The sequence below is a fragment of the Abramis brama genome (assembly GCF_963993115.1).
Source record: "Abramis brama genome assembly, chromosome: 19".
Classification (NCBI taxonomy): domain Eukaryota; kingdom Metazoa; phylum Chordata; class Actinopteri; order Cypriniformes; family Leuciscidae; genus Abramis; species Abramis brama.
In genome coordinates, this window is record NC_139981.1 from 20,164,704 (window position 1) to 20,180,366 (window position 15,663).

At 38.5% G+C, this 15,663-nt stretch overlaps 1 protein-coding gene across 9 annotated transcripts in view; it reads right to left on the reverse strand.

The window, feature by feature from the left end:
* map3k4 (mitogen-activated protein kinase kinase kinase 4) overlaps positions 1-15,075 on the reverse strand; it is a 35,903-nt gene extending 20,828 nt beyond the window's left edge. For 2 of the 9 annotated variants that reach the window (XM_084093061.1, XM_084093057.1), the window contains exons 1-4: positions 14,831-15,049; positions 4,106-4,281; positions 2,312-3,624; positions 266-523 (exon numbers count right to left, since the gene is read on the reverse strand). In XM_084093061.1, coding sequence (XP_083949187.1) covers positions 266-523; positions 2,312-3,624; positions 4,106-4,281; positions 14,831-14,853 — 1,770 coding nt within the window. In that variant the 5' untranslated portion in view covers positions 14,854-15,049. Of the gene's footprint in view, positions 1-265; positions 524-2,311; positions 3,625-4,105; positions 4,282-13,141; positions 13,303-14,830 lie in introns of those variants that run through there. The other 7 variants (XM_084093062.1, XM_084093063.1, XM_084093064.1 and 4 more) reach the window with 7 other exon arrangements.
* Positions 15,076-15,663: the final 588 nt, after the last annotated feature.

A 15,663-nucleotide genomic window follows, 5' to 3' on the forward strand; every position in this document is an offset into this window, starting at 1 on the left:
TGTATTGGTTGATAACCATGTCTACTAGACCAGTAGTCTTAGTTCATCTTGTGTCATTTCCTAAATCAATAGCTGTCAAGTGTCAATGAATAATATATTGTCAATGAATAATATACACACACATATACATATTTATATATAGTGCTGTCAACCGATTAAAAAATAATTAACCGCAATTTTTTCTGTAATTAATTGTGATTTTAAATCTTACTGACAGCAAACTTTTGAAAGGCAGTGTATGTACAATATGTGTGTAAGCAATGACCTGCTTGATGCTGAGCAGGGACGGTTCCCCTGCAGGCCTTTGCTCAAGGCGCAGTTTTAGGCACTCGTGAATAACATTTAGCAGCACACGGCAAAGCACCAAGAAAGCCGGTCGGAATGAGGGCAGGTCCATATCCATTAGCTCCTTCCACGATACTCGTCCCGACCCATCCTCCTCCTCTACCTGACCAGACACGTGACGAGATAGCTCTGGAAGGTAGTCACAGTGCTGCAAAGAATAACCTGGGACCGCTGACAACTAACAGGAACAAAGCAGAATATGGACATGGAAAACAGGAACAGAGAGAATATGGGCATGAAAATTAAATTATATGAACAGAAAACAGAAAACCACAAAATATTGCAGCAATACTGATAATAAAAAATTAAAAAGACAGAACACTGACATCAATTCCATAAAAGGAAGGGTTCACGCAAATAAATATTATGTAATTATGCACTCACTCTCATGTTGTTCCAAACCCAAACAATTTTCTTTTTTTGATGCGATTGCGAGTAAAACAGTAGGTTAGTAAATATTTATGAATCCGTTGATCCCGTTTACAAAACTGGTTAGGATGATTCATTCACAAATCCATTTCTCGTACTCACTGACACAGTAGAGGTAAACAGCAAAAAGATAAATCACTGAATTAGGGGTGGGCAATATTAACAAAATCTTATATCACAATCGATTCATTTTAATTATAATTATATATATCCTAATCATTTAACAACATGTATTCTTTACTTCAATGAGCTCATTGTTTCTGCCTTAAATTAATACATTGTTTAAATGAATGTATTGTTAGCTAACTGCGTGATCTGTATATGTACATTTCTGAAATGCATTACTTACACACAGTCACCTCTGTTAACAGATCACTGTAAATTGTAATGTAGACACGCATTTTCTGTAAAGCTGCTTTGAAATGATTTGTATTGTGAAAAGCGCTATACAAATAAATGTGCATTGAATTGAATATAGGCTAATTGGGGGTGGGATATATGCATCGCGCTCAGCACACATAAAGCTGTGCCTTAAAGGACTGCCAAAAGTAGCCTAAATGATTATGAATGTGTCGGGAAAAAAATAGCAAGGAGACATTTTAATTGTTTATTAATAAACTAGTGTTTTCTGAGTCGGTGGCTGCAAAGATGAAGTTGACGACGCTGAATCGTCATCTCTGCAGTATTGAGAACGCATGCGCGCGCCTATAGAGAGAAATGCACCTTTCATTTGGATTATTACATAATCAGAGAGTATTAGTTTTCGATTCGAATTGGTTTGTTTAAAAGTAGACATTTCAAGCTTCTATAGGCATATTTCTCATGTCTGTGAGGCAAGTATCCTATTTATCCAGCTTATGCTCTTAAGTTTATTTTGTGCACTGTCAAGTACTTCATCAGATTTGTCATGTTGACGGTCTTGACAGCAATCATCTTGTCGCAAATATTGCAACTGTCTGTTGGCATCAAGCCTGGTGAAATGCATGTGCACATTCTTCGGGTGTCTGTCAGAACAGCAAGCAAGAACCAAATCGAGTTCTGTTTGTGTCTCATTGTGCTTGAAAGGTTTAAAATTGTTAGAAAGGTTTAAACTGGCAAGGCTTAAATGGTACAGCACCTCAACATCACGTGAGTATAACCCCGATATAGACGAGAATGCAAAATCTCTACCAGTGGTCAAATTTGTACTAGTTTATCATGTCTACCGGTATATCGCCCACCCCTACAGTGACCTTTTGACCTTTATGGAACTTGAAGCTCCAATTCCCATTTATAGCCATTGCATTAAAGAACAACCAGTACAGTTCTCCTTTTGTGCTCCACAGAAGCAAAAAAGTCATACAGGTTTGGAACAAAATTAAGGTGAGGTAATGATGAAAGTATTCTCATTTTGGGTTGAACTAATTCTTTAAAAGAACTTCTCTCATTCTTTCCAAACTGCCATGAAGCCAAAAGGAACATTTTTGAATTTTCCTCTGATATTCCACACATTTAGAACCAATCTAATGTCCTGTCAGCACCACAGTTGCTCTCTCACCTCTTGAGCCGGCATGTGACTCAACAGAGCAGTTCTGGACCTCTGCAGCGAGCGGTCCATCAGCTTGTGCAGTCTGAGGATCAGTTTACGCAGTCCCATCTGTTTAAGTGCCTTATCCACAAACGGCCTGTATATGGCAGTGGGACAGTAGCAGGTCTCGTTGTCCCGTGGGAGAAACTCCTCCTCTGACATGAGGCGTGAAAACTTTGGCGTGAGGCAGGGCGACTGCTCCCCATCACTAGTCGCCTCACTCAAGGTCCTTTCCTCCCCGTCGTTGTCGGCGGTGAAGGTAGCCGTGGACTCTGTCTCATCCTCGTCATCCTCATTGCCGCGGGAACAGCGAGGAGAGGGGATCTCGAAGATGGGCCAGCCGATGCGGGAAAGGTCCCTGAGGCCCAGCACGGTGCCCATCACACGCAGCTTCTGGTTCAGGTCCTGAGTGATATTGAGCCACAAGCAGAGCGCCTGCACCCTGCCCTGGAAATCCCGAGCTGCGTACTTTTCGTAGTCCTTCTGCAAGGTTTGCAGAGACGGGAACAGAGCCTCCACTGACTCCAACAGAGACATGACCCGCTTGACCTGATCGAAAGCTACTCGCTGCCTTTGCAGATGCTCCCGGCACTCCAGTGCTGAAGAAAGCGGAGCAGCAGCGTCGATCTCTCCCCAGGACATGGAACAAGTGCTAAAGCTAAAAGGATCGTCCCTGCAGTTGGTTTCACCAGGACATGAGTTGCTCTCCTCGACCGAGACTTTGCTCTCAAGCCCGGCTAGGCTGCTATAATCCACTTTGAAGTGCAGAACCTCGTTGATGATGTCAGGTATGGCTTGGCGGGCAGTGTACAGGTACAGGTCCTGCTCCATGACGCTACGGCGGGCATGCCAGGCCTGCAACTCCAACCAGATGACCTCGTTGTTCTGGCCCATGAAGGCAGTGTTCTCCAGGCCACGCTGCTCCTTCTCCTTCTTCTTGGATGACATGGAGGTGAGTTTAAGCAGCAGCCGCAGAGTCTCAAAGAACTTGAGACGGTCTGCCGGACAGTCTGTGCGTGAGGTCTGCCGGTGGGTGCGCACAGGCAGCATGCCCAGGCTCAGGTATGGCTTGCGGGGATCCATGTTTCTAGAGCCGATGGTACTGGACTTGGACACCGAATCCAGCATGAAGGTGCCCTCGAACTTGCTGTCCCGCTCGTTGGAGCGCTGGTTGTAGCGCTGCTTCTTTTCCTGCTTGTAGCTGTGCTCTTCAGGAGGTTCGGCTGATCTGGCTCCTTCACGTTCTCGTTGAGACAACGGGCTGGAGGAACACGGCTTCTCTGCTGATGAAAGAGATGAAAGTTGGTGACATGACCAAACCTATTTATTACAATAAATCTTATTTCTATATCTACTTCATTTACTTTTTTTTTTTTTTACAAGCAATACAATAGAACATAAAATTATAACATGCCTTTTTTTATTAGTAAATAAAAAAAAAATGTTTTAACTTTTCCATCCCCTGATTTATATACCGATATATCTGTGCATAGTGCAAAAACCTGACAATTGTTGACAATTTTCATTTTTGTTGACTATTTAAATTTGGCTTAGTTGTTTTAGCCCTAGCTGTTATTCTTCAATAATATCATCTTTTATTCATATATTTTTTTTCCCCTTATGAATTAACTTCAGTGGCTTCTCTTCATTTAAACGTCAAATCCATTGATTTTCATTCAACGTGATCTCAAGCACTTGAACGTCACTCTAGAATGGGGCTCTAACACCATATGTTTCAGATATTTGCACATTAAGGGCTCTCACCTTTGCCCTTTGACCCCTGGCTGTTTCTCTGGTGTTTGTTGGACATACGTTTTATCTGTCGAGGAGTGCGGGGAGGGGAGGTGCTGTAGAGATTCTCCTCTTCCTGGCTGGGCTCGTCCCAAGACTCATCCACCTCAGTATTCTGCTGGGGCACATCTTTGGACGAGTCCTTGAGCCTGAACAGAAATCAGAACAATCCAAAATATGATTGAACAGCCTTGGTAAACTCCACATTTCAGACAATAAAATGGAATAATTTAAGAACAGATATCCAATGCAAAGTCAAGAAGCAAGTTATATTCTCTACATAGCTCAGGAAATCTTAACCTAAGTTGACCCTTAGAGTTGCAAGAATTATTCAAATATATTGATTACTGCGCTTTAAACTGTCATAAGATCAACATTTAACATTTCACATTGCTAAGGCTTAAATACAGATTTGGATATAAATGAAAAAAAATGCCTTAAAATAACAGCTCTTATGTACAACAAGATATAAAAAAAAATACAAATGTGCAATGTCTTCTGTCTCCAAATTTTAATAAAAACAAAACTCTGAGGGTGACCACTTGAGTTAGGCCCATGTTTAAAAGAAATATATTCATGAGCTAATAAAAGTCTTTTAAGAGGATTACAAAAATATCGGTAGAGGACATGCATCCCATAGACAGTGAAACAAACAAAAAAGGACTGCATTTGCTAGTGGGAGGGAGCAAACTGGTGCAAAACTCCCCATCATGCTGAGACAAACTGTGTATGTAGGTGTATTTGGACACGCGCATGTCTGTGTGTTTGTGTGGGAGGAAAATGATACTGATACGGGGCCATTGTCAAGCAATGAAGGAAAGGATCACTTTCACAGTGGGGTCAGACTTTGGTTGACTTAATCTGTGATTTCACTCACAAAGACCACTCTGAGCAAAGCCCAAGTCATCCATCTGCCCCTCACACATACATCAATTCCCCACAATCCCCCAGGGAGTCTCCAGGCAGACCAAAAGTCCTCCCAGACACCTGCTGCAGGGTATTGTGGTCCTCGTGCCAGAACATTCAGACACAGACGGCCCGACTCCCCGCACCCCACCGTTGCCGCCACTTAACATATGGATACCACCACAAGACCCATCATTTACATTTAGCTTACTCACATCACAAAAAAGAACAACAATTTGAATTGTGATTTTCTTTTAAAGCTCCATGTTTGCCATTCTTATTTATAGGGCTACACAATTTGGCCAAACATTTTCTGATAATATATCAGATATGACTATAAAATAATACATTTGGTAGCACTTTATTTTACATTCCTGTTCCCCATGTACATATAATGTACTTAGTAATTGCAATAACTGGGTAATAACTAGGTACAATTTACCCTGAACCTACCCCTAAACCTACCCTTAACCCATGTAGATACCTTATATTAACCAGTAGGCCTACCTTCTTAGTAAAATAAAGTGCAACCATAAATAAAAAAATATTAAAATGTAACATTTCATTGTAAAAACAATTTTCAAACGCTAAACAACAGAGTTTTTGTTTTGATGGAAAACCACAAGTAGTACTTAACCTTATCTTTACTAGACGTAGACAACAGGTGGTTTCTAATCGCTTCTCAATACAAGTTTGGGAAGATGTTTGGCGCATATAGCATTCCCAAAAGCACATTATAAAGCAACCCGAAATGCACATGCAGAGATGAGTTCGTGTGGACCAGCAATTACTGTAAACCATGCATCAAACATGCAGCACATATGTAATTATATCGCAACCTTTACAATTTGATAGTCGCACTAAGCCACATCACAATTATGCAGCTCTACCATTTACAGACAATGCAAACTGATGTGCGTTTTTCAGTAATGAACATTGCAATGTCATAATTCATAAAAACCCAACCAACACAAGAAATAAGAGTTAAAGAAATAAGTTCTGAGATTAAATATATGCAGATACATTTACAGAAAGCAAACTAGTTGCATGTATTTCAGGGTGTTTTTGTGCAAAAATGTAGGCTCAAACAGCCTAGTAAAACTCTGAAAAGCTTGCTGGGAGAGTGACAGAATGTTTGTGTTTGAAGGTGCAGCCCTGGGCAGAGTCTAACTGTTACCAAACCCTTCAGGAATGACACAGGAAATGGTGAAATCACCCAGGCTCTGGCTGTTTGTTTGGTTGGTTGTCATGACGTATCTTCATTGAACGCTGCTTGAGCACTAGAGTGGAAAGGTCTAGAGAATTCCGCCTCTGTGCTGCTATCACCCCATTCAAATGCACCCGACCCGCAGGAACACCAGGGCAGAGCCGAGTGCAACCCCATAACCCACAAAAGCAATACACGTTGTTGATTTACGGCTGCATATGGAGCTCAGGTCCACTGAATAGCTCATCCAAGGCTATCAGGAACAAACTATACAGCAGAGGAATGTTACAGCCTTTGACGAGGGCCATAAACAGAGCTGACCACATCTGCCTCGCTGCAGTCAAGAGAGGGCCGTGACCTCTGACCCCTCCCGCCACTGGAGTCATTGTTGTAGCCCGCAGCGCTTCATTGTGTGCGAGCGGCACGTGGAACAACTGTCTCGACGTCTAATGGCTGGTTGCAGCTGGTGATAGGAATGGATGATATTGCTGAAACTATTCATATTTTTAAGACTTTTGACAACAATGCTACATATTTTGTATGTAGATATTTTAATGTAATTATTCAGAAATCAGAATAAGATGTGTTGTCGAAAACATTGTCTCAAGCCCTTTACAAGTTGGGCCACTCAAAAAAGAAAAAAAAGGTCCCGGGACACATGAAGTTTCCCAGTAAAGAAAATGTGCAAAATGAAGTGTATAACTCTTTATTAGAACTTGACAGTTGAATTTGCAATGTTAAATAAAAATTTCTCCCCAAAATTAAAAGAATTAAAAAAACATATATACAGAAATAAATCAAAAGCTTGGGGCCAGTTTTTTTTTTTTTTTTTGCCATTTAAAGAAATCCTATTATTCATCAAGGATGCATTTAAATGATCAAAAGTGACTATATTATTTAGATAGATATATTATTATTATTATTATTATTTTATCTTCTTTTGAATTTTCTATTCATCAAAGAATCCTAAACAAAATCCATAAAAATATTAAGCCACAAATGATAAACGTTTCTTGAACACCAAATCAGATTCTGAAGGATCATGTGACCCTAAAGACTGGAGTAATGATGCTGGAAATTCAGCTTTACCATCACAGGAATAAAATGACACTATAAAATATATTAAAATAGAAAAAGAGTTATTATTATTGGAAATTTACATTTTCACAATAATATTGTTTTTACTGTGCATTTTATCAAACAAATGCAGTCTTGGTGAGCATAAGAGACTTCTTTCAAAAACATTTTACAATTGAGCAAACCCTTTCCTGCAAATGACAGTATTTTCGTACTACTGCAATGCATGATAAATAAATAAAAAATCTCATTATTACTGTAATACAGCAACAAATCATCCTGTTTGTACACATTAGTTTTTTACTAAAATCATCTTAAATGAATGTTTCATAAATTGTCCTAAAATCAGCTTTATTTTCTTTAAAATTTTCTTTCTTTCCTTTCCTTTGTCATTTATTGACAAGATTTTGTAAGATTCACTCAGGCAGAAAAGCAATAAGCTGATAAGGAAGAAAAAGATTTTCTATTTTTCTACTACTATACTATTTTTTTTTTACATTTTTTAAATTTTCAGAGGAAACATGAACTAACAATGAACAAAGGAGAGAATAGAAATAAATGGAACAGTTTTTCAAAGGATGTTCATAGATCAAAACCCATTGGGACATCATGTTACCAATGACAAGAAACAACCAGTAATTCATGCCAGAAACTACCTTTGACATGAGGCCTTGTGAGCAATGCTTTGTTTGGTATTGCTGGCATGTGCACACACACACACACACACACACACACACACACACACACACTTCCTTCTCTAACAGGCAGACAACAACCCTGCTGAGCTTATTGATTGAGGCCGTGCAAGACACAACAAAAGCCTGATTGGACCCTATAGGTCACCACTGACACACAGGTAACCGAAGACCAATCATACATCCACTTCTGTTTGGTAAAAAGAGGTGTTGCAACAAGTTATCAATCAAAACAATGTTATTGATCAACTATTCTATGCACTGTTCACAAAGATTTAAAGTAATGAAGTGAATTTTTACGGAAATAGCATATGCACTCACATTTTAATGGTATATTCTTATTCCGGTAAAATGAGCGTGCACTTACACAATTGTTTAGAGGTTTAAAACATCAATATTGTGAAATATTATTACGATTTAAAATATTGTTCTGATTTTGCACTCAAACATTTCTTCTTATAATCAATGTCGACAGTTGTGCTGCTTAACATTTTCATGGAAACCGTGCATCGTTTCTTCAGATTTCTTTGATGACTAAAGTTCGAAAGAACAGCATAGCTTGAAATTAAAATGTTTTAATCGATTATCACAATTGTTAGTTGCAGCCCAGGCACCAAACATGCATCCGTATGACCTTTCCCCACAAGCACTAGAAATAAAGTATCCAGAATGTTGTTAGTAAACAACTCCACTGGCCTGTGATGTTCCCTTGAGTGTTATTCTCTGAGCTCGTGATTTCTTGGAAATGACATTCAATATTTTCTCATAGACATGAAGGTCCAAACTATGTAAGGAACAAGTGTAATGGTTCTGGTTTGGGTTTTTGCACATGCTGGTTTTGAACCTACAAACAAATTTAAAAGTGAGCTGGGTAATTTCTGCATCACTAGCAGTGCCAAATTAAATCACAAGCCATATGTTTGAACAGCCAGAATAAGAGAACAACACTGGATCAGCTAATGATTGAAGTTTAAGTTTAATCAACCTTATTTGCTGGTGTTTTGGTGCAGATATTACATTAGAGATTTGCACCATTTCAAAAACAGTCATTTTGTGAATATTCATAATATGTAAATGGAATGCACTGTTGCTGCTTTGGATAAGTGTCTACTAATGTGTAAACTGGTGTTTCTGACCTAGCTGACAGAACTATATTGTACTGCGCAGTCAAGAGTGATGCACTCAGGCCATTACTAAACTGTATTATCAAGCCTATCAAGATCCAGAAGACATCCATTCCTGCACATTTTCCTTATTGTAAAAGCAGCACTTTGAGGTTTCGGACTTATTGATTTGCATCCTCGTCTCAACATATGCATACTTCCATGCTAAGAATATATCTGGAAGAAAACAAAACGTCTTCATGTTTCCTATAAATTGCATGACTCAAACTAGATAAAAGGAATGTTGCTTGTTAAGTTAAATGTTGGCCTCTTAAATAAGATCTCGATAGGCACAAATTAGATCTATGATTCATTGCTATAATTGCAGCCTATACAACTTATGCATGGAGTGACTGATGTTGGCTGTGGATGAATGAAGTGCATAATAGCACAAAGTCACACATTATGAAAAGTGAGTTCCAGGAATGCTAAAGCAGGCTTCCTCTAATTTTAAAACAAGCTTTGCTCTATTTCCCATCACTATGCCACAGATTTGTACAATGTCATTTCCTGTGTCCATAATGACCATTTGAGGCCGCAAGGCAAAATGACTTTGTGTGTGTGTGTGTGTGTGTGTGTGTGTGTGTGTGTGTGTGTGTGTGTGTGTGTGTGTGTGTGTGTGTGTGTGTGTGTGTGTTACATTAAGACATGAGCATGTGGACCAGAGTGAGAGTGAGAGTTGCATGAGGGACCAATGAAAATTGAAAAACCACCAACCTTGTCTAACCAATACCTCTACATGGAGGACTCAACATAAGTCACTATTCTAACCTCCACCCCTGGTGCACACCCTCTCTGGACAATTGAAAGCATAATTGAAGATATTACATGAGAAACTAAAGACTGTTTTGAGAGTTTAGCTAGACAAGTGATCGCTTTAGGATGATATGCGTTACATCTCGGCACTTCCTTCCTGAAGTCAAAAAGAGGACACAGTGGGCTGAAGCTCAGCTGGCCAAAAAGATGCAGGTGCTCAGCCAACACACACACACCAAAAATACTAACCTTGCAAACTAAAAGCAAAAGCGCGAAGAGGAAAGAAAAATCAGAAAAATGCAGATAAACCAAAAGTGCATCCGATCTGGTTTAAGAGAACAGCTGTGTGAGCTAATAGGGCTGATCGCATTTCCAATATTTAGTACATAATCGATACTATTTTGACTGCAAAATAACACTATATTATAAACTATACTGTAAACCCTAATGCTCAAAATAATTAATTGGTTTGAGTAGGACAAACTTAAATTAAACTATCTAGTTCGGTCAAATTAACTTTTTCTTTCAAGTTCACAGAACTGATATATTTTAAGTAAACTTAAATATTTGAAATTAAACTTGTTATTAATAATAAATTTTTATTATTATAAACTTATTATTTACTTAAGTAAACTTAATGTTTTCTTGTTTTGAGTTTTATGAAATTATTAATTTTAATTTAGACAGACTTAAGTTTAACTGAAACTGGGCTGGGATTTCTATTTCCCAGCATGCTTTGCCCATGGTGCTCGAAAGGGAGAGTAAACGCTAAAATTAAGTGCAATATAATGGGGGTTTTTTTGTGCAAGATTTGATGATGAATATCTGTAGTGTCTAGTTAGCAAGCAACGCTAGAACTGATATGCTGTGTGTGTGGGTGCGCATGAGGTGTCTCTTTATTCTATTGTATTTATTTGTGCAATCATTTGCAATTTGTTTATTTGTTCTTATTTTATTACAGACTGTCTGTTTTGTTTTTTTGTCAATTTAGTTTAACGATTCAAATAAAGCCCCCCTCTGCTGTGTCTAAGCTAAATTACCCAAATTATCAAAAAAACATGATAACAAATTATCTGTATAGCAGTATATGTGGCAGTTTTCCCGTGGTATCGAAAACAGTATCGAATATCGATATTTTTCAAAGTATCTTATAAAAGTTTGAAATTATTTACCAAATATATTTCGTGTAGTCCTATTTATTTTATTCCTTTTATACAGTTAATTTTATTCTGCTGTTCTCGGTTCACAGAAGCGCTGCAGGTGCGTGATGTGACGATGTTGTGAATCCTCATGTTCTGCTGTTTATGCATGTAAAGCTAAACCTCTGGGGGGAAAAAAACATTTGTGGTCATTTTTAATGTGTCACAGACACCCACCTATTCTAATTTAATTTAATTTCAATTTGGCATTCTAATCTTGTCACTTAACGAGCTTTGATTCTCGGTCAGGAAAATAATCTAAATCAACAAAATGCTCTCATTACAATTCTCCACCAGATTTACTACGCTGCAAGCAAGTTCACATTAACTTAAAAACTTGCGTACATGAGCTGAGACCTGATGTGAGATTTGATCGTAGTCACCGTTCACGTCCATATTGATAAATGCCAAGTTTTGCGTGGAAACGCAGTTTTCTGTCATGCGTTTATTTCGTAAATGAGGCCCAATGAATCTACTTGGTGGTAACCAGAGCTGAAATGATAGCTCTACAAAAGCCACAAAAGACGTGGGACTGACAGCAATCTGAAGCATTGGACCATGGATTGTGCAAAGAAATAAATTAATGAGTTCCAGCCATGGGTGCCACCAGGACGTGAGGTCAACATTCTTTTAGTGCACCACATCCTGGAATTGAGGCATGCTTGTGGTCATAAATGAGCAGGGATAGGATTTACAGCGTGCTGTACAATGACGTAAAACGTCAAAATGTCGGTTGTGCATGTCCAGCAACCATACTGAAGAATAGCATACTTGCAGAGTGACCCGTGACATTTCTGAATAACATACGTTACATACTAAGGATTCCAAAATGTTCCAAGGCAACAATTTAACCTTAAGTCACCACCGAAGGCCAAGAAATACATTCTTGCCGCACTAAGCAATTTCACCCTAAAAGCCATGCATGCTGATTTTAAAGTTCACCTCATAGATGTCCCAGTTCATATACACTGCACACACAGTAAACCAGAAATTAAATGCACAATCTCTGATCTTGCATTTTAAACAAGTTATCTCTATCCTTAACAGTTACCAAAGAAAGCAGTTTTTATCACAAAGAATTGCTAGGAAGGGCGGGGAGAGCAGGAAGAGAGACACAACAAGGCATTCTTGAGAAGCTGTCGCCGGGCGTTCAGGGCAAACACTTTCGGTGACGTTGCGTGGGGTCATAAGAGACAAAACTATGAAAACGCTCCAGAACATTCCACTGGGCTTTATCAGCTAAAGCCTTGTGCACATGGCAGTGGGAAAACAAAACTTTCTGAACCTTATCTTAAACAGAAGGGCTCAAATGCAGGAAGACATTAAGGCTGAACACATCATTTATGACAGCAAATAATGCACTGCAAAAAGAAAAGAAAAAAAGGCATTTGGCCATAGGCCAACAAGAGATATGTGGGAAAATAAGATGGAAGAACAATCTGTACAGTGCACATATATCTCTCAAAAGAACCACAAACATCAGTGAATAAATAATGCTTTAAAAAAAACAATTCCCAGAATCAGATGCTGCACGTCAAATCCAAGAAATTCTGAGCGCAGACAGGTGATTTCTGGGAATTGCAAACCAAACATTTCACCAACTCACTAAGGGAGTGTGTGTCAATCTGAGTCCCGGGACTCGTGGTTTACCGACTGGATGTTTTATTTTCAATCAGACTTCATCCCTGATATCGGATTAACTTCCAACTTTACTCGTTGTGCGTGATGTTTGTTAAGAGTTCTGTGAGCTGCACTCGAGGAATGATGCAAATAAACATTGAACCGACAGTCTCAATATTTCTAATCACATCCAGATATCGAGGTCGGATAACAATACACTGGAAAAAAAAATATTTCACAACCCTGAAACTTTAAAAGGCACATTGCCGAATTTGAGAGAGAGAGAGAGAGAGAGAGAGAGAGAGAAAGAGAGAGAGAGACGCCGTACATAACTCGCGCGCTAGCGGAGTACAATGATCTTGCACATAGACGCACAATCTCTTTACCTTTCCCACAGGTCTGCTTGTTTCCATTAACGCAGAGTTTTTCCACTCAGGAACAGATGTAATCATGCATACGCTTGCTGTGAGGTAACCGTTTTCAATTCAATAAAAGTTTGCAACTTTAATGTGAAATTCTGCTTAGTGTTGCGCTGCAAAGCAGGATCACTTTGTGGCAGGAAGCGATTTGCAGCGATGCCCGATTCGTGAACAAATCATTCTAGTGAGTCGGATCTTTTCAATGATTCGGTTGAACCGCTCACGAAACCGATATGAACTGGACTGAATCTGTTCTCAAGTCAACTCATTAATTAATTGAACCTTTCAGATTCGTAATGTATCAAGACATAATGGGAGCCTCTCAATACTAAAATTGATGCTTCCTCGTTTCAAATCAAAGAAAGACATCTTGAAGAACGTCTCAATTCTCTAAGTGCACCGCGAGGAGTGAGGAAGCTTCAGGAGGAGCGATGAGTGAAGATGCACAGGTCAGGTGTAGGCTATCTCATGCGGAAGTCTTTGTTGTCAAGAAACCTGACAAATTTACAACTGTCTCTGTCTTTAAATTACAACTGTTACAATAATAATAATAAAAAATTAACAATAGTAATAAATATGTATTATTAATTTCTAAAAAAAAACAAACTTCAACAACTTAAGATTCCCTGAGCGCAGCTGATGACGCTTTGAAGTGACGCTCGAGTGATCAAGAATATTCCAATACCTATTTTATCTTTGTTTATTATTATATTCAGAAATGAATTACAAATGCAATAAGACTGTATAAATTGTTTGTATAATCTGTTGTAGTTTTTTATTATTATGATGATTATTTATTTTATGTATTATTGTTTATTTTATTTTGGATTCAATATGGTTCTGTGTTGTTGAGCCTTCCATGTATTTTTTTCTCTGTATATTGACCGTTTATGTCATTTTGTTGTATTCAGATTTTGTATTCAGTAAAAAAATTAAATAAAATAAAATATTTTCTGGAAGCTGAGACGCGAGGACAGGAAGCGATGAAAGTAAACGAGGATGCGCACATAAGAAATGAGAAGCACCCAATAAGTGATTCCTATTGAGATGCATTTAAGCATTTGGAATGAACCGAGGATTCGCCTGATGGAGCAAAAAGTAAGTTTAATAGCAGAAATGTTAACAATTATAATTTATGTCCGTTTTGTCAACACACATTACAAAAAAGGTTTTAATGAGCAGCATTTTACTATAACGTGAGAAAACGTTTCAAGCCAAGATTTTGATTAGCTAAATCATGGCAGCAACCAACTGAACTGTGATACGTAAAATTGCAATAAACATTTATTAATAAATTATTTTAAAAAACATATTAAACATGGCTTGTTTATAAAACATATAAAAGTGTAATAAAAAAAGATTACTGAATCAGTTTCTAAATTAGTTCTGTTGAAATGAACGATTCGCGGAAATGACTCGTTTTCCCCTCACTAGCGGTTTGAAGATGTTACACGCATGCGCTCTAGTCGCTCCAATACGGTCTCAATGGGTGCACTATTTGGCGGCGTGTCCTGAATCCCGGCTGTATAGTTGCGTGATCTCTCTCTCTCTCTCTCACACACACACACACACACACACACATATATATTTATATATTATATGCATACAGACACAGACTCAAACACGCACCCACTGTTTCCGATTCGCTTCTCTTACCTGATCTCATCCGGAGGCTCCATAACCGGCTATGAATTGACGGGATGGCTCTCCTTTCACCCGTGCATAAATCAGAACATGTCCAGGACAATAGAGGTCGACTTTGCAAAGACTAGTGTATGATATGAGTCCCGGTGCACACTTTATTTCACTATCCGTCTGCAGAGTTGAGGCTCGCCCGTGTGTGCACTGACGCCATGTTTCCAGCAGCGAGCCGCTGATGAGGGAGTGACATACACACACACACTCTACGGCAGCTCGTGCAGTACACCAGACCCGCTGCCACCAACCGGATCACGGCCGCCCCGTGCAGACGCACATAGGAACTGCAGAGAATAACCCCTCACAAAAGATCCCAGATTTGACATGTTTCTAGGACATGGGGCGCATGAGTGCTAAAATAATAATAATGCACTTTTATACAGCACACATTTAAAGGACATGTTTCATTCATATCGTTTGCTCAAAGTTCGGTAGGCGACACAAGATGAAAATGTATACTAATAGTAATAACTATTTTCTGTTTTTAATAATAATATTTCATTTTTATTATATTTTATAATGAAACGCATTCACATTATTTTACATGATCTAATTTCATGTGTACAAGTTTCTTTTAGTTTATTATGTGAATTTTGTTGGTTTCAATTTCACATTAAAGGTTGAATAAAATCTGACATTTTTACGTCAATTTTTTTTTAACAAGGGTTGATTGTTTTATAGCCACTGCTAAATTTTCGAAGTTGGATTTATTCACTTTCAATGATTTTGTTTTTCATAAAATGATCAAATTACATTTACTCATACATTTTAATTTGATATAAAATTAACAA